This window comes from Castor canadensis, chromosome 14 (assembly GCF_047511655.1).
Source record: "Castor canadensis chromosome 14, mCasCan1.hap1v2, whole genome shotgun sequence".
Classification (NCBI taxonomy): domain Eukaryota; kingdom Metazoa; phylum Chordata; class Mammalia; order Rodentia; family Castoridae; genus Castor; species Castor canadensis.
This window is the reverse complement of record NC_133399.1, coordinates 5,043,797-5,064,006: the sequence shown is the minus strand read 5'-3', so window position 1 is coordinate 5,064,006 and position 20,210 is coordinate 5,043,797. Positions and strand designations below refer to the sequence as shown.

Below are 20,210 nucleotides of genomic sequence, written 5' to 3'. Positions count from 1 at the left end.
AGATTTTGAAGTACTTGTAGATACACAAGATATCCTGAAGATGGTCCCAGTCTAACCACGAAATTTCTTTATGTTTCACATTTATCTATACCCGAAATTTAAGAGCAATTTCATACATTATCAGTAACTTGCTGCATGGAACACAGTATCTGTATATTGAATGTCTCATTTGGGGGATGATGTCAGTGCTTCAGCTATTTTCCATACTAGAATATATCAGAATTTTGATTTCCCTGTGACACACACCTGACCTATATGTATTGTTGGAGAAAACTGAGACTAAGTTAACTGGAAGGAGGGCTCTTTTGTGGTTTCCCATCGTTCACTGGTTCTGGAGGGTCATGGCTTTCACTTGTGAGAGAAAATTACCTAACATTTCTCCTGGAATTATTGTAGCCATCTTCATTGTTGGGGTCTTCCTGTTTTCTTCCTAAAATGTAGACTCAGAAAAGTCATTATGGAACATATCATTTAGAGAAAATACTAGATTATAGGTTTTTATAAAACAATGCAACCATGCCTAGATGGTAACCCTATTAGCCCTTCCCATATTCCACATCACTGATCAACACTGATGAGCATAAAACCCTGGTTCTGTCATTCACTAAGTTAGGGAATGATGTCATCCTTACCTACAGCAGCCAGGCTTCTAAAGGTTTCCTGCATCACATCTTTGTAGAGTTTCTTCTGAGAAGAATCCAGCAGAGCCCATTCCTCCAGGGTGAAGTTCACAGCCACATCTTCAAAGGTCACAGACTCCTAAAACATCCCACAAGCATTTCCAGGAGGAAAGGCGAGAAAACAATGGAGAAATTAGAAGTTCAAATGTGTTCCCTACATGTTCAGGCCATGTCCTAATCATCACACTCTTAACTCTCCATCAATGCTGAGCAATTCTGATGCTAAATACAAGCTATTTGGTAAAGCAAGAGCAGAACAGGAATCACCCACTGTGCTGCTGGATACCCCGGTTTCACTATGGACACAGGACCTGGGGTACCTCTCATCACAAAGTCCTACTAGTGAGTTTGCAGGAAGGCTAACACTAGCTATCTGGAGACTGCATGTTCTTAGATATGCTTGAGACCCAAGCTCGACTTTAGCTGGGATCTAGGAAGTGCTATGGAGAAGATCTTCACTAGACTAACTATAAAGAGGGCTCAGTGCTTCTGAACAATCATGCCAACAATATGAACTCTGACATCCTTCTGAAGGCTTCTAACATGCTCATCACAGAGGGCCCACCTAGTCAGCCCAGAAAATACCATCTGCACGCTGAATCACAACTGAACTTGTCTGATACGTAATACCGTCACAACTTGTTACTTAGGAAACTGAGCACATGGCCTAAGCTTGTGCCTGGCTTCTCTTAGACCAATGTTACACACTGAAAAAGACTTATGGATAATTCACTATGCTAAGAGAAAAACAGTGGTTTATAGTAGAGAATGTCAACAACAATGAAAGAAGTAGAAAAGAGGACATATGTTCTTAGATACCATTCAATGCTACCAAGATGTCACTCCCCACACCTATCTATAAAATTTTATCACTCCCAAATTAGATCTTTGACTATGCAATCTAAAACCATTTTACCTAATCAGGTGTGGATAATATATGTCCAACAATGTTTAAAGTCTATGGAACAAGTCACATCCTGGTGGTTCAAACCTGTAATCCAAGCTACTTGGGAGCACACAAGGGAGGGGTGAGGATAGGTAAGACACCTAAAAAACTAGCTAGCATTTGTTGCCCTTAATGCAGAGAAACTAAAGCAGATACCTTAAAGCAACTGAGGCCAATAGGAAAAGGGGACCAGGAACTAGAGAAAAGGTTAGATTAAAAAGAATTAACCTAGAAGGTAACACCCATGCACAGGAAATCAATGTGAGTCAATGCCCTGTATAGCTATCCTTATCTCAACCAGCAAAACCCCTTGTTCCTTCCTATTATTGCTTATACTCTCTCTACAACAAAATTAGAGACAAGGGCAAAATAGTTTCTGCTGGGTATTGAGGGGGGAGCGGGAGGGGGTGGAGTGGGTGGTAAGGGAGGGGGTGGGGGCAGGGGGGAGAAATAAACCAAGCCTTGTATGCACATATGAATAATAAAAGAAAAATGAAAAAAAAAAAAAAAAAGAAATGCAAAAAAAAAAAAATAATAAAAAAAAAAAATAAAACCATTTTACCTAATCAGGTGTGGATAATATATGTCCAACAATGTTTAAAGTCTATGGAACAAGTCACATCCTGGTGGTTCAAACCTGTAATCCAAGCTACTTGGGAGACTGAGAACAGGTGGACCGTGGTCTGAGGACAGCCTGGGCAAACAGTTCATTAGGCCCTATCTCTGAAGTCAACTGGAGGTGTGACACAAGTGGTAGACCACCTACTTTGCAAATACTGAACCTCTGAAGTACAATCCTAGTCACACACACACAATCTGTGGAAAAAATAAATGATAGAAATTCCATGTTTGGATCTAGAATGTCCCCCCAAAATTGTTGAAGGCTTTGTCCCCAAAGCAGCAATGTTCTGATGTAGGGCTTTGGGAAAGTGATTGGATCTTGAGAACTCTGATCTTATCAATGCATTAATCCACTGGTGGGTTCATAAATGAATAGGCTATTGGGAGGGGCTGCAAAATGTAGCAGATGTGGCCTTGTAGAGGAAGCAAATCACAGCGACATTACTTAAGGATACATCCTGCCCCGAACACTTCAGGCTCTTTATTTCCCCATCAGAGCCAGCAGACCGTGAGTTGCAAGCTCATGGTCTTTTATCACAGCAATGGCAAGCATGCTAACACTCTTCCACTACTCAAGACACTGTTAACAGAGATCAAGAAATGGACCATAGGAAAGCAAAGCAGTATTCACTAGGCCCCCGAGTTAATGAAAAGTAGTTCATGACAAAGCAGGCACAGTACAACAGTGGCAGAAATCATAATCTTGTACCTAAAGCAAGAAAAAAATTGGATCTGCTCAGAAACATGCATTGTATTCCCCTATAATTCACTGGAAACAATTAAAGGATACATAAAAATGCGAAAAATAAAGCTTGAGAAGCCACAGTCAAACCTCTTGCATATGAAAGTACAAATTTTTGTCTTAGTTAAAAAAAAAAATCCTTAAGAAATGGGCAAGGGCTGGCAGAATGGCTCAACTGGTAGAACACTTGCCTAGCAAAGTACCACCAAAAAAAAAAAAGGGGGCAAAGACATTCAAATCTATCAATAGTAAAGGCCAATACTGAGGTTATGAGGATGGAAGCACTATCTGCTTTATCTCTCTCTCTCTCTCTCTCTATCTATCTATCTATGTGAAGAAAGCATAATGAAACCCACCAAACACTCCTTGAAAGGGGGGAAAGAGGGAGAAGGGTGATGGAAGTACAATGGGAGGGGTGAACTTGTCCGCTATACTCATGTGCAGGATTTTCCCAATGAAATCCCCTCCAGTTATTAATGTATGATAACTGAGACATAAAATGAAAATGTTAAGACATCCTCTGGGTTGTGAAGTGAAGCACAACTCACAATACACAGTGAGTTGTGTATTTTTTCTCAAGAGTTTGGGGTCTGGACACTCACCAGAATCAAGGTCAGCAAGTCACTTGGTCCCACAAGTCTATCCAACACAGAAGTGGGTGGTGCAGTTGCTCTCCACATCCTCACAGCATTCCAAGGATCCCCTAAGTGTTTGAAACTTGTCACATCCCTGGGCACAGTTTCAAAAAGTCACAGCAACATATGCCTGCCAGGTATGTGCCACATTCTGGGGAAACATGGTCAGGAGAAAGGGTTGCTGTGGTTCAGCAAATGCCACAGCCAGGTGTGCAGTCTAAAAGCCTCCAGAGAGAAAATACTCTGGTGTGGTCAATACTCCCTTGACATGGTCAATGAGATGGTCTCTTAGACTCACAAACCCAGGTGGAATGAGAGGAATTCATTCCAGCTATAGCTACAACCCAGTCTCACTGGTACCCTGGTTGAGACCAGGTAGGACATAACCACTAAGAAATTTAAGGTCTTTTACCAAAACTGGATTAGCACAATCAGAATTGCTTTCAAGGAGCCAATATCAACTGAATAGAGATTTCCATACCCACTGTAATAATAACTCAACAAGAAGAAATACAGTAAGGAGATAGATTTTGAGAGAGAACCAAACAAGTCTTGGAAATGAAAAGCAAAATAAATCATATAAAACTACAACTGAAAGTCACATAGACCATTTACCCATGGCTCATGCCTGTAATTCTAACTACCTAGGAAGCAGAGATTAGGAGGATCATGATTTGAAGACAGTCCTGGGCAAAGAGTTCAGGAGACCCTATTTTGAAGAAAAACCATCACAAAAAAAGGGCTGGTGGAGTGGCTCAAGCAGTAAGAACACCAGCCTAGCAAGGGTGAAGCCCTGAGTTCGAACCCCAGTGTCCCCAACTATAAATAAGTAAATAAAAAAGAACAGAGCTGAAAGAGAAGTTTGATGACCTGTCACATTCAGACAGTAATGAAGAAAATACTGAACATCTGTATGCTGGTAGCTCATGCCTATAATTCTAGCTACTTGGGAGGCTGAGATTGGGAAAGTCACAGTTCAAGTTCAGCCCGGGAAAACAGTTTTCAAGACCGCATCTCCAAAATAACCAGAAGGACTGGTGGAGTGGTTCAGTGGTACCGGGTCTGCCTACCAAGTGTAAAGGCCCTGAGTTCAAACCCCTGTACTGCAAGAAAAAAAAAAAAAAACCTAATATAATAACCAGAATGAAATGCACTGGAGATGTGCTTTAAATGGTAGAGCACCTGCTTTGCAAGTGTGAAGCACAGAGTTCAAATGCCAATCTCACCAAAAGAAAGGAAATACCAAACACAATACCGAAGATATTTGGGGCACTCTTTAAACACCAAGCTTGCCAGTCAGTGGCTCATACCTCCATCTACTCAGGAGGCAGAGACCAGGAAGATGGTGGTACGAAGACAGGCCGGGCAAATAGTTTACAAGACCCTATCTTGAAAATATCCTGCACAAAAAAAGAGCTGGTGGAGTAGATTAAGGTGTAGGCCCTGAGTTCAAACCCCAATACAACAAAATAAATAATAATAATAATTTTAAAAACACCAAACTTACACCCAATGGGAATATGGGGTGAGAAGAGCTACAAGCTGAAGACAAAAAAAAAAAAAGACATATTCAGTGAAATAACAACATGACAACTAAACAATTACCAAATCTTGGGAAAGACATGGACATCCAGGTAGTATAGACATTTAGAGCCCCAAATAGACAAAATTAGAAAAGAACTTCTCAGAATGAAGATGTGACTCAAGTGGTAGAGCACCTGCTTAGCAAGCATGAAGTTCTGAGTTTAAACCCAGTACCAAAAAAGAAAATAAAAAAAAACAACACATATCTAGCTTAATGTAAAACAAAGCATACCAAAACAACACTGATGGTCTTACTGAAAGAAATAACCAAAAACATGACAATGAGTTGGAAGTTATGGACTGAGCAGAATGAAGAAAGCAGCGCAAGTTATAAAACAATAAACCCAGACACCCAACAAAGAAAGGTCACACAGTGCATGCTGGTCTTCCAGCAGCAGAGCTGGGCAGCAAGCCTGAGCAAGAAAACACAGATCTGGGAAGTGGACAAGTTGCAGACATCCTGCATAGCATGCAGACTGCTCTGGTCACCTACAGACATGAGGTTCTGATGTTCATGCTGAGAATATGTAATCCAAAACTGAGGATAGGAAAGGCTTGTTGATCACTTACCTGAGGACTCAGGGAGACTGCCCTCAAGCAGATAGTAAGTGTCTTGAGAGAGAAAGGATGAGCCAGGTCTGGGAGCTTTGTGGAGTATAATAAATAGGGATACTATAGTGAGAATTCACTCCCAGGGGCAGAGGACTGACTGGTCTCAGTCTCCTGCCAGCTCTAAAGGAGCGGTTCTCCAAGCTTTGGATCGCCTTACCTTAGAGTAGGACAGTAGGGGAAGAAGAAATACTGAGGGTTAAACACTGTGACCACACTGGCTTAATCCCCATGACCACAACAAACAAACCCACTGCAACCCCCCTCTTCATTATTCTGCCTCAACCAAGGAAAAGTAGGAGGATCCAATATCCAGTGAGATCCCATTCAACTACATAACAGTTACAGACAACAACAAAGAAAAGAAATCATGAGGAATACACAAAAGAAGGAAATATGACTCATCAATAAAAAAAAAATGGAGTGAAACCATGTATTTGAAAATTCAGTTACTTCAAAGATCAAAGGGGTAGAGGCCAACCATGGTGAAAGAACTACAGGAAACCAGAAAGAAGGTGTGAATAAAAAAAGATGCCAATAAACAAACAGAAATGATCAAAACTGCCATACACACAAATTACTCCAGTTCAAAATTCAAGTCAAATGAACACAGCACCACAGGTGTTCAATTGTGGATTGGAACAAGTAGGACAAAGAATCAACTGACATGAAGATAAAAAGATGAATGGAATTATGCAGGCTGAAAGAGAATGAAAACACAATGAGATTGAAAGATATGTCACATTATATGTGCATTGAATGAAGAAGTCAGTTCCTTACAGAAAAAAGAAGGAACTCTCCAGGAACCAGTGGCTCATACCTGCAGTCCAGGCTACTTTGGAGACTGAGATCTGGAGGATCATGAGGCCAGCCCATGCAAATAGTTCACAAGACATTTTCTTCAAAATAACCAAAGCAAAATGGATCGGAGGCCAGGTTCAAGTAGTACAGTGTCTGCTTTAAGTGCAAAGCCCTGAGTTCAAACCTGAGTTCCACCAAAATAAATTAACTAAATAAAAAAATATATGAAAAAGGTCAGACAATGGCTTGTGAGAGGATTACAAGTTTGAGGCCATTCTGGTCTACACAGTGAACTGAGGCTTGCCTGGGCTATATAAAGGTGAGACCCTGCCTCAAATAGGAAAAAGGGAATAAAATGAACTCATAGTCAAAGACTGCCCAGCTTTTAGTTTTTCAAATGCTTGACTATCAAACACTATAAGGATGATAACAATTACACCAGAGGGCAACAAGTCTCTTATTCTACTCTAGCCCCAACAACAGGTGGACATGGGTCACCTTCTCTCTCTTTTCTTGCTTTTGTGGTACTGGTAGTGGGGTTTGAACTCAGGGCTTTGTGCTTGCTAGGCAGGCACTCTACCACTTGAGCCACTCTGCTAGCCCTTTATTGTATTGGTTATTTTTTATAGGATCCCTTGAGCTATTTGCCCAGGCTGTCTTCAAACCTCATTCCTCCTGGATCTCTCTGCCTTTCAAGTAGCTAGAATTATAGGCATGAGGAGCCCCTACACTTTACACCTTTTCTTGTTGGTGATATTGGAGATCAAACTGGGAACTGCCCATACCCCTCCCCAACTCATTCACTATTGGGCAGGAACCTCCTGGGCCTGCCCTCCCAAGGGGTAGTGTAGTCTTTAAATGTACCTGAAAAAGAAAAGCATGATCTCTCTGCTGGCAGACTCCACCTGCACCCACCATGCCCTTTTTTCCAGTTTCCCTTCCCTCACCTGGCAGGACAGGCCACGCCTTCCCTCCATAAAACTATCCTGCTTGGATTGGGTGAGTGCCCCCAAGATGACAGTCCCGTCCCATCCACATGCTCTGCTTGGGTTTTTCCATTTAGAGCACAAGGCTAGGGTCTTCTGATCACACGCTGCACTAGCACTAGTAACATATGGCAAAGCCAGCCAGGAGAAATTAACCGGTGATGTGCCAATATGCTATCTCTGTTAATCTTTAATCCATCTTTCTCTGTCCTCTAGTACCACACCTCGCCACCTGATGCTACAGAACCAAATGCTCAGGACATGTTTGGAGCCCTAGAGCGGACTGCACCCTGATTGGCAGGATGCAGCATTTGCCTGCAGGGCTCCCAAGCCCCCAAGAACACACCAGGGTACATGATTCATGTCCCCGTCACCCCCCGCCCCCCCCCGGGGGTAATGGACCATGTTAAATCATACTTTCCCTAACCCTCAATCCCCTTCCCACACCCTTTCTTTCACTGCGGCCTGGGAAACCTAACTTCCAGGTTCCTAACCGCTGTCCCCCGCCCCTCCGCATTTCCTTTCCTTTTCTCTCCTCTAGGCAGCGGTTTTAGAGGACGATTAGAGGGCGAATGGAGCCGCTACTGCCCGGACTATTGGAGCCTGAGCCGCCAGTTTCTCTACCAGCTACAGTTGTGGTGCAATGGGCCTCAGTAGGCCATAGCTCCATCCCACCCTGCGACCAAAAGTCCCAAAGTCGGCGACACACGGACAGTGGTGGCTGGAGCACATGGACTGTGTGGCACCAGCAAAGGCATGGCGCAATGTTAAAGTCGTCACCCCTGACAGCTGCTTCCCTGTGCCCCAAGCCAGGATCGCTTTTTCCTGTCGCTGCCATGGGTGCATAGCACTCTCCCGCCTCCTCAAAACCGCTCCCTTCCCGCATTTTGGGCTGAATTTCTCCGCTGCTCCTCACCATCCTTCCTTCTTTCTCTCCCTAAACGGCGGTTCTAAAAAGGCAAATGGGAGACACTCGGCCAGCCTGGTCCAGCCACAGGTTGTTCTTAAGAGAAAGCCTGCTGGCACCTGGGCATGGGTGGGCACACACAGCTTCTGGGACAGTCCAGGCATGGTTTCCCAGATGGGCGGTCCCAACAGCCGCACAACTAAGCCGGCGTTTTTCTCCAACTGCCCCCCAGCGGCCATGTTGCCGAAGCTCTGTCCTAGCTCCCGGGAACGGGCGTGCACCCACGGCCTCCTGAGACCCCCTTGGGATGGGAAAAGTGCAGCGTGGCACAGACCGTGCTGCTTCTTGGCCGCCCATAGAGAACACCCACACCGTGGCACGTTCTGATGCCCGCGCAAGATTATCCAGCTGGCCATTCGGGATAGTCATGCCTGCGGTGCATGACCTCCCCGCACGGTTTCCCAAATGGACCGTCGAAATAGTCACATGGATAGCCACCAAGGTTTTTCTCAAACCTGGCCCTTAGGGAAAGCTGAAAGTCCCGCCTACAGAGGACATGCCTCTGGGAGACTGGAGTGGACCGTCACCAGCTCAGGACCCCCAAAACGCCTACTGGTGCTGGCACCGGCACCATTCAGCAGGACCTCTGGGCTGTGGCCAGGGTCCAATCCCTCCCCTAGCTTGCCCCGCTTCTCAGGGTGGTCTGGGAGCCCCGCCTAGCCAGCCACGGAACATGGCGGTGAAGCACAGTGACCCAAGTGTATGGGCCGGTGCTGCAGGGGCCGACAGCCTCTGTCCAGCAGCCTCCAGCTGAAGGGTTCCCAACACATGAGCTGGCTGAGGAAAAAACCCCTCAGACCAACTTCAGCTCCAGTGCCAATGGGGAAGACAGGGGCGCTCAGGGCACTAGGGATGAGGTGGATGAGGTGCCACCTGTGGTGACCAAGGTCCCATGCCTAACCAAACCGCCTTCTCCCTATCTGCTACCTTCTCCACCTTCTTTCTCTGACCCATTCTCTTCCCCGCCTACCTACAAGTGGTTGTCACCCTTTACAGATGGGATTAATAAAATTAAATCCTAGATTCTTGATATGGTCCCTTTGTGTCCTTTTCTTTAGGAAAACTAATAGAGGCTGACAATACAACTCCTACAATGGAACACCTGCCTATCTTAGCCAGAGATTCTAAATTCCATTCAAAGGTAAAATCTAAATTAACATAAGTTACATCTGTGTAGCTGTGGTGTTAATTGTTGCTGTCCTTACATGTTAAATGCATTTAAATTCTCTAAAGCATGTTTTCTAAAACTAAAAACAGTGCCATTTAAGAATTTAACATTGGTCATCCATAAAATATATCTATAATAAGAAAAAACATTGTAATGTATTTAAAGTTCATTTGCTCTAAAGGCAAAATCAAAAGAAAAAAATGATTAATACAAGATCATCTTTTTACAACAAAATATAGTGCTAATTAATGCTGTCCATCATAATTACTATTCTAAAATGTGATATACAATAAACCTTTAAAAAACATTCTAACCTTAACTGTTCTGTACTGATAAAATTAGGCTTACAGCCAAGAGCTTAAAGAAAATGGGTTTTTATATGTGGACATTTTAAATAGACAATTTAATTAGAGGTTTTATTCTTAACAATTAATTGTTTTAAATTAATAAAATTTTGTTTTCCATACCTCAGAGTAGTATGTCAAATTCTAAACTTGTTTAATGTTCTTTTCCAAACTGTAGCTCTGTAAATGGCTGGGTTCTACAGGGTTTAGATGCTTGGCTTTCTAGGTAATGCCAAAGCCCATTTATAAGAAAATCCAGGATCTAGTTATAAACACCTAGAGTAAATTAGACACTAACAAAACCTTTTAAATCCCACCTTAGCTTTCTTCAGTTTATCTGGTCTTTCATTAGCATGCCTAACTCATGGACACCTGTCTCTTGGGGGGAGGTATCTTTTTTTTCCTGTAACAGACTGCTATTTGAGTCTGTATGTTACATGTAACCTGTCTTTGTGTTCCATTTGAGAGACCCTTTGCAGAGACCATGTGGTCATAGGAAATGACACCATAAAGGAGCCGCCATGTCCAGAGCCATCTTGCCACTCCCTAGGAATAGGAAACTCATGGGTGATGCCATCTTGCCTTAGTCTAGGAAAATTATAACTAACTTGTGGTTAAAATTCTCTAGGTTAATATAATTTCTACACATTTTGCTTTTACTGCATTAACCTGTTAAGGATAGGGCTAAAATATATATATATATAAAAGATCTGTTATAAACTATCTAAAAATCTAGCTGCCTAATATTCTAAAAATAATGACAAAGAAATGGTTAAGGGTACACTCTAAATTGTGATTGTTTTGTGTGTCATTCTGTGTGTTTTCTGTATGTCTTTATCTCCTACCAATTGTGGCCACTTAATTTTTATTTTTTTGAGCTCCTTATGCATGCTTACATTCTTTGGCATGCCTAGGTTGTAATGTCTATGTGTCTCTGTGTGTGTTTAGATGTCTTTAGGATGATTCTTGAGCTACTTTTGTAAAGTTAATGTGCACAACTGTCTCGAAGGTTATCTAAAGTTCTAATCCCAATCAGTCCTAATTATTCTCTGCCTTAGGACAAAAAAATTTTATAAACAATAATCTCAAACTGTTTTATTCCACCATAAGTATAATTTACACTTAACTCTTATAATTAGGTTTTTTGACACTTGTGTTCTCATAGAATGCTATTATTAAAAAGATGTCTTAATTTTCTTAAGTCTTTTGAGGTATAAGGTTAGTAAGAGTTTTATTTAAAACAATGTTATCTCAATTCAGGTTTTTACAAAGGTTATTTCAAGATACAAATTAAGGTCTTAAAGCTTATAAGTTTCTAATTTAAAGTTTGCCTAAAAGATTTTCCAAGGTTAAAATTTAAGATACTAATGTGTATTTGAAAGTGGGTTTCTGCTTTATCAAAATAACTATCAAGACTTTTTGGTACTGTAGGCTAATACAAAATTTTACCAAAACCAAAGAAAAGCTCACCCTCAAGATGCAATAATATGCTTAGACATTAACCTTTATTGGTTTATTATCAAAAATGTACATGTTCTCCCATTTTTCTCAGGTTACAAGCTGACTACAATCCCATGGCCTAATGTGAAAGCTGACCACAAATGATGGGTTTGTATCTGCCAAGCTTACCTTGATAGAATTCGGATTCTGTACTGATAATAATAGCTCTGATGTTTTAATAGTTGGGTCAACACCCCATCAAAGATCCCTCATGCTGGGGTGGGTGAGGCTGGCCCTTAGGGGAATGGTTGACTCAAAGTCAGGGGCCCCTGTTACTCTCTCCACAGATATCTGATGGAATCTGGGTTGGAGGGACCTGTTTTGAAGCTTACCAGGGATACAGTGGATGCTCAAAGGACCTAGAAGTTCTTGGTTTCTCTCTCCTAAGGGCAACTATCCATCCACCTTCCCTTTCCTCTCTCGCTCTCCTCCAGCCAGCAAAGGGAATTTCATTCTGAAGCCCTTATGCAGGGGTGGAGGAGTGAATGGATTCTCCCCTTCCCTTTCCCTCTCCCTTAATTAACATATTAATTAAGTCCAGCCTAAGAGTCACTCTTTTTATAAATCTCTTTGTTGCTTAACTTGGCCAAAAAAGGTCATATTGGCTCTGACTTCTTCTCCCTCTTCCGTAGGACAAAGTCTGACTTTTGGACTTTCCTGGTGAGCACTCTGACACCGAGGGACAGAACTGCCAAATTGGCAAAAATCTATTAAATAAATAAATAAATAAATAAAAACAGTTTAAGAGGACATGACCCCCAAGTGGTCATTGTCCCCCAACTTCTCAGAGAAACAAGTGGCATTCAGCCAACCTGAGACCGTTCAAAAGGACTACACAAATGATGAGACGTCTCCAGATCCAGATGGAGTCAATTATGCCAGACCTCTAAAAATAGCCAAAGTTGAGAGAATCAAAAAAAAAAAAAATGGGGGGGCGGTGGGGGGAGCTCTTACACATGTGCTTTAATGTTTAAGCCTTCTAGACTTTCAGCAAAAGGTGAACTCATGGCTTTGGCCAAGGCCTTCTATCTAAACAAAGACAATATAACTTTCAATGGTATCTAACTTCTGCTTAAGGATGCTGAGAGCCTTCTTTCTGTGCAGAACTCACACATTGATATTTACTGTTTAATTAGACTAATACCTGGTCCCTGGTATACCTGGCCCCTAATGTAGTTAAAAATAGCTACAGGTGTAAACAGCTATAGGTAAAATAACCACAAGACTCCCTGTCACTTTTCAAAATTACTTCATCCTTCCTGCCATACCTGGCAGGGCCCTTTCTGATGCTCCTATCAGTGTTAAATGTTCAGGTCATGCCTTCTAAATCAGATTTATCTCTTCCAGAATAAAAGCCTTCAGGCTCCAAATCATGAGGCAACAAGGCTATCAAGCTCTACAAATGAATCAGATCTCCATGAGCAACCCAGATCTCTATGAAAAACCTTAACTATACTGGACAATAATTCAGACACCTTGTGTCCAAATGAGCCCCAAGGGAAAGAAATAGAAGAGACAATTTCCCTTTATAGGTTGGGTCTGCTGCCCCTTGTCAGCTCGAAGCAGATACTGAAGATAGACCACCACACCCCCAAGCAACCCCCAAAACTATCTTTTTTTTTCAATATTATCTCTCAGAGGGAAATCAAGGCAGGCTAGCAGTAGGAAAAGTTTGGGGCTCATGTAGTTTGCCTGGGATGGGCCGGACCACCCTCACCTGCCTGGGAACCACCCATGGCCCTCCTGTACTCGTTCATTATTTGGTGGGAACCTCGTGGGCCTGCCCTCCCATGGGGTACCTGAAAAAGAAGCATGCTTTCTCTGCTGGCAGACTCTGTGTCCTCTTTTCCTGCTTCCCTTCCCTCACCTGGCAGGGTGTCACCCTATCCACATTCTCTGCTTGGGTTTTTCCATTTGGAGCACAAAGACCAGGATCTTCTGATCACAAAGTGCACTAGTGCTGGTAACAATATCATGTGTTTGCTCTGTCTAGTTATTACTCCCTACCCTGAAGTAATAGAAGGTAATCCCCTGAGTTACCTCATTAGCATAAATCAAGCATGAAAGGGCTTAATATAACCAAAGGCACTCCTCTTACTCAGGAAAAAAAAAAAATCAAGCATTTTAGCTTGTCTGTGCCAAGTCTGGGACAAGGACAAAATATTCTTTTAATTATAATATGCATTCAAATAAACTCTCAAATACTAAACCCCTTTCTCCAGCATGCAGAACACAAAGGTGTCCCCCACATTATTCCTCAAAGACTTCTCAATTGGCATAAATTACAATGGGACCAGCTCACCTCCATGGATGCAAAAACACACCACTGAAGTTCGTGAATTTTACCCAAGTGCTGGAGTCCTGGTAAAAAAGTGATTCAAGAACTTCCACTTAAACTGAAGAAAAAAAAAAAAAGAGCTTCCACTATTTCACAATGCTTTCTATTCTGGAAAAGCAGCCCAGTGCAAAAAACACCTGTCATTTCCTTAAGAGCACACTCCCTCCTTAAACCTAAGACATCAGAAATGATTAGTCCAAGTGAACAGTAGAAACAGAACACTTCAGTAAACCTTACTGAAGTTGTACTCCTTCCTCAGGACGGTGATGTCTGACCCTCAGCCTCAACCCTTCTCTGTTGTCACACCAAAAAAAGGCTGACCTGAGGCAGGAGAGCTAGGGTAAGGTAATAGAGAAAGTAGAAAATACATCACAAATTATATCAGTTTCAGTAGATGAGACAAAACCAGAAAATAGGCATCTCTCTTAGATGTTGAATGAGATACACTGCTGCTCAGTAGTTAGGCCTGGGAGCAGAACATGGCTGTTTTTCTAAATCTGTGGCCAGGAAGAATAACCTAAAAAAAAAGACCATGAAGAACAGACACCAGTGTCTCAAGACCATTGAGTGCAAGGTCAACCCAACCCCTTTGTTTCCAGGCTTGACAATAATATCAAACCTGGATGACTGAGAAGTTGCTGGGTAACTAAACATCCAAGTGACCAGTTCTGAACTAGATCCCCCTCCCTCAAGCCCAGAGAGAGGACACAGACACATGGGATGAAGACTGCCCACTGTGGCCTCAGCTTCCACCTTCTGACAGCCTTTTCCCCCCTCTTCCTTTGATCCCGCTTTATTTTCCGAAATCACTGCTGCTGCTGCCTTGGGGTATGGGGGCGGGCGGCGGTTCTCCCTGCATTCATGGCGTGGTTATTCCAAGTCCCAGGGGAACCTTGGAAGGCCCTCTTATATCGCAGAAATCACTGTCCAACACCCTTTTGGTGACAATTCTCCATCCCAGAAGCTGATGCCGCCCCTCCATCGCCCTCCTCTCCCCTCCTGTTTGCTCCTCCCTAGAAATCACAGCCCTGCTCGCCTCGCCCTTGAGACCCCGCAGACTTGCACTTGGGGCTGTCCCGCCGCCATCATTTGTAAACACTGTCCACTCACAGCAAAGGAGAACACTGATTACATCAGAGGGACTCCCGCTTCCACCATCAGGAAACTCGGGGCGCTCAGGTCTGCGCCGGGATGGGGACGGGGACCCCGCGGCCACTCGGGAGCCTCCCGCCACCTCCGCCGGCACCGCGCTGTGGGGAGACGCGGGGCTGCGGGCGCGGAGGGACAGGGGGCTCCGGCGGGGACAAGGGACAGGAACTTGGGGTCCCGGCTGCGGCCCCGCCCCGCCCGGGGACCGAGGGGACGAGCGGAGCGGCGCCGGCGGCGACTCTGCCGCAGACTCCGGGACTGACGGGGCGGGGGAGACCGGGTCCCACCGCAGCCGGATCCCACCAGTTCCCAGCCCTTCCTCTCACCATTTCCGTTGGATGTCCCTGCGGAGGGGAATATGGAGCATGGCGAGACGGAAAGAGAGATCCAGCGCTGTTGAGCAGTCCCGCCTCTCGCTGACGGTCCTGATTGAACAGCTCGGGCAGCCTTGAGACGCTGATTGGCTATTGCCTTAGGACACGCCCCTCCACCATAATTGACAGGACTAAAGATTCTCCGAACTGACGCCGGACAGCTAAAGATCGGGTTGTAGCCACAGGCCTCCCCAATCCAGGCTTCCTCCTGGGCGCCCACCTGGACAGGCCTTTCATGCAGGAAAACCTCCATTAGTGCAGGGAAACCTACAGGAAAGCAGAACTCGCTCCTGGCTCTCCAGAGTGGCCACCTGCTTCTTCCTGCACTCAGCTCTGTGCCATCCTGCTTCTTCCTCCTGAAAATGGGGGTCACAAGTGGGAATACCACGTTCTGGTCCCAAGCAGACAACCCAAGACCTTAGTCAAGATGGACTGCCTAGGCAAAGCCAGGTCACACTGGAACAGGAGGGAGAGATGAGGCTAGATGAGTAAAGTGACAGGGCAACTGAAAATTATAAATATTAAAGGGCCAAACTCAAAAATTAGACCCAGGAAAAATGCTGGAAAACCAGTGCAACAAGCTCTCCTTCCATCACCTACTTTAAAATCTAAGTTACAGCCAGGTTCCTGTGGCTCATGCTGGTAACCCTAGCTACTCTGCAGGTATTGATCAGGAGGATCCTGGTTCCAGGACAGCCCAACACAAAAAATGGGGAGGAGAGAGGGGGGGAGAAATGACCCAAACAATGTATGCACGTGTCAATAAATGAATAATAAAAATAAAATAAATAAATAAAAAGGATGAAAGAAGCACAGAATACATAGGCAGGGAGACAACTCAAATCATTGCAGGATTTATTCCGAAAAGAAGACCTACCAAGGGGAGTTTCCAGCCGAATCCAGAAATTCCACTGGTGTTTACAGATTTGGAGTAGATATTGGGGAGGGGTCTGCAGGAGCAGTTTAGCTGAGCGGGGAGGATTTTTCTGATACCTTAAAGCAACTGAGGCCAATAGGAAAAGGGGAACAGGTACTAGAGAAAAGGTTAGATCAAAAAGAATTAACCTAGAAGGTAACACCCACGCACAGGAAATCAATGAGAGTCAATGCCCTGTATAGCTATCCTTATCTCAACCAGCAAAACCTCTTGTTCCTTCCTATTATTGCTTATACTCTCTCTACAACAAAATTAGAGATAAGGGCAAAATAGTTTCTGCTGGGTATTGAGGGGGGGGAGCGGGAGGGGGTGGAGTGGGTGGTAAGGGAGGGGGTGGGGGCAGGGGGGAGAAATGAACCAAGCCTTGTATGCACATATGAATAATAAAAGAAAAATGAAAAAAAAAAAAAAAACAATTGTTAGGGAAAGCTAAAGGAGATAGATGCTCAGCCAGCTCTGACCCCCCCAGGGTAAGATGAGAGTTTGTCATTCCCTTGAGGCTAGGTGTGGTCCTTTCAGTAAATAATAGGATGTTTCCAGTAAGCTGCCTGTGTGTGGGGATCTGATCCTAACCTGGCAACACATATATACACACATATACTAAAATTGGAACTATACAAAGAATATTAGCATGGTCCCTGCACAAGGGTGGCACAGAAGTTAGTGAACTGTTCCATATATAAAAGAAGAAAGAAAAATATGATGCACAGGTGACACGCGAAGGAATTTCAGGTGCTCAGGGTTCCTGAGCCTGCTCTGAGAATGGTAGCACAGGTGGACTCCAGCAACAGCGGTTGGAAAGATTGTATTTGTAGAGAAGAGAAAGACTGAATGGTGGGGAATGCAGGGAGACCTGGAAACTGGTGGTCCTGTTGGTCAGGGTAGGAGACTGGGTTTATAGCCTTTGTCTTTGTGTATTGCCTGAGAGCAGAGATGCCTTTCAGATGCAGACTGGCATTTCCTGGGGAGGAGAAGTGTCTCCTTGACCTCCATCATCCTTCAAGTCCACCCTCTCAGTGACCACCCTAATTGCTGTTAGGAATAGGGATGCACGCACAGGAAATCAATGTGAGTCAATGCCCTGTATAGCTATCCTTATCTCAACCAGCAAAAACCCTTGTTCCTTCCTATTATTGCTTATACTCTCTCTACAACAAAATTAGAAATAAGGGCAAAATAGTTTCTGCTGGGTATTGGGGGGGGAGAGGGAGGGGGCGGAGTGGGTGGTAAGGGAGGGGTGGGGGCAGGGGGCAGAAATGAACCAAGCCTTGTATGCACATATGAATAATAAAAGAAAAAAAAAAGGAATAAGGATGACGAAGTCTATTCAGTAATTGCTTCCTGCTGACAGGGGGCGAAGAAGTGGCCCACAGCATCAGGGCTAACCATGAAAGGGGTTGTCACAGGGACCATGATAGTAGGTCATTTTCATCTCCAGCAGAGGAAATGCAAGGCCCAAACACAAGAAAGAGAATAATGGCAACTATAGGCCCCGGAAATGGCAGGAACCAAGTCCTGGAGGGCAGCCAAGATTTTATTTGGCCCCATACCTGTGTATAAACCTGAGTTTCAAGAGATTGCTCCCCAAGGCACTTAGCCTGTTGGAGAATGTAATCCTCTACAATGCCTGAAGTGTTTATGTATGTGCAACAGGAAGTATTGGCCATGGCAATACTTGTTTAGCCAAAAGAAAACCTAGGGCCATGCAGTGGTCCATGACCATACAGGCAAGGGACAACAAAGACCTTTGCATGTCCTTAATGGCAAGGCCTACCTGGTCTGAGGTGTCCTCTACTTCTTTGGTTAGGTGTTTTGCAGTTACACGATTGGCAATCATCCCATAGCTGATTCCAGCTAGGGCTGTAACTGATGCTGTTATCCCTAAAACTATTAAAGTAACCTCTCTTTTATCTCTATGGGAAGCTGTTGTAGTTAATATTCCCCTTTTCTTCCAAATGGCTGCATGAGCATGCAGGATCAGGAAGGCATACTTAGAACCTGTATAGATGTTGACTCTCTGTTCTTTTGACAGTCCTAAGGCTTCTGTTAGGCCCACTAATTCTGCCAGTTGAGCACTTGTGTTAGGAGGAAGAAGACCTTGTTTGAGGATGCCAAATTCTGTTACAACTGCAAACCCTGCATGTCTGACACCATTCTTGACAAAAGAACTGCCATCAGTGTATAATTCTAGATCTGGGTTTTTTAAGGGTCAATCAGTTAAGTTAGGTCTGGCAGCATAATTTTCCATAAGTACCTCCTTACATGAGTGTTCAGGATTTTCCTGTGCCTCTGGTAGAAGGGATGCAGGATTTAGGCTCTGACAAGTCCTTAAAGTTATTTCTTTCCCTCCCAGAAGCTGGGCCAGGAATTTAAGCACATGGCTGTCAGATAGCCAAAGTTCTCCTTTTGAGTTTAAAATTCCCCCTAGGTCATGTGGGATATAAACCATTAGGGGGCAGTTTAGGATAAGTTTTTGAGCTTCAGGAACTAGAAGGCTAACTGCAGCCACTGCTCTAAGGCATTCTGGCCATCCCTTGGCTACCTGATCTAATTCTTTGCTTAAGTAGCCTACTGGCTGGGGAGTGATGCCCTGGAGCTGAGTTACCACTCCCAAGGCCAGTCCTCCCTTTTTATAGACATATAATTGAAACTTGTCTTGTACTTGAAGACCCAGGGCTAAAGTTGTCATAAGGGCTTTTTTTAGTTGGTGGAATGTATTTTCTGACTTGTCATCCCATTCAATGAAGGGTTGGGGATCCTTCTGTGCTTCCTTAAGGATTTGACATAAGAGCCTGGCTAGGTCTGCATATCCCATGATCCAAATTCTACAGTATCCTGTCACCCCCTAAAAGGCCCTTAATTGTTTTAGAGTTTTAGATAGAGGAATCATCAGGATTGGGCAGATTCTATCTTTTCCTAGAGACCTCATTCCTTTCTCCAGGAAAAGACCTAAATATGTAACTGTAGACTGACACAATTGGGCTTTTTCTTTAGAGATTTTATATCCTCTGTCTGCTAAGAAGTTTAGTAAGGATTCCACAGAGAAGGAGGTCATCTACATATTGTAGCAGAGTAGCTTGTGTATATTGTCACTCTGACAAATCTTGGGTTTGTGCCAACCCAAAGAGGTGGGGGCTGTCTCTGAATCCCTGGGGGAGGACAGTCCAGGTGACCTGTCCAGACTTTCTTGTGGGATCCTCAAAAAAAAAATAGGTTGATTTTTAGGGTGTAAGGGAGTGCAAAAGAAGACATCCTTTAAGTCTAGGACAGAGTAGTAAGCAGTACCTGGAGGTGTTTGGGCTAGAAGAGTATAGGGATTTGGAACTCCAGGGTGGAGAGGCACTACTGCTTCATTGATCGGGTGGAGATCCTGGACTAGCCTCCATTTATTAGGTCCCTTCCTAACACCTAGAATAGGAGTGTTATATGGGCTGGAGCATTCTATTAGCAGTCCCTGTCTCTTTAAGTCTTTGATTATGGGAATTAGCCCCCTCTTAATTTCTGCCTGTAAAGGATATTGTTTTTGATGGGGAAACCAAGAGGGGTCCTTGAGATGAATTAGGACTGGGGCCACTGTTTGTGCCCATCTCATGGTATGTCCATCTGTCCACACTGTGAGGGTCTACTTGTTCCTCTATCAGGGGCAAGCAAAAGTACTCTCCCGAGGGTAAAAGGTGCTGCTCCCCGCCCCCCAAATAGATAGAAGGTCTTGCTGTAGCAGAGGAGTAGGAGTTTCTGGGACAATTAAAAAGGAGTGACAGAAATGGAAATCTCCCAAGGAGCAGGCTAGAGGCTGAGTGAAATAACATGCTAGGGGATGGCCTATGCT

The 20,210-nt window shown here is 44.1% G+C and overlaps 1 protein-coding gene and 1 pseudogene across 1 annotated transcript in view; one reads left to right on the top strand and one right to left on the bottom strand.

Moving 5' to 3' along the window:
* Window positions 1–15,697, bottom strand: part of LOC141416523 (uncharacterized) — a 55,339-nt gene extending 39,642 nt beyond the window's left edge. Inside the window, exons 1-4 of the mRNA XM_074053476.1 lie at window positions 15,397–15,697; window positions 3,592–3,692; window positions 633–759; window positions 370–430 (exon numbers count right to left, since the gene is read on the bottom strand). Coding sequence (XP_073909577.1) covers window positions 370–430; window positions 633–759; window positions 3,592–3,692; window positions 15,397–15,697 — 590 coding nt within the window. The remainder of the gene's footprint in view (window positions 1–369; window positions 431–632; window positions 760–3,591; window positions 3,693–15,396) is intronic.
* A 1,267-nt stretch (window positions 15,698–16,964) lies between these two features.
* LOC141417032 (U6 spliceosomal RNA) lies at window positions 16,965–17,064 on the top strand (annotated as a pseudogene).
* Window positions 17,065–20,210: the final 3,146 nt, after the last annotated feature.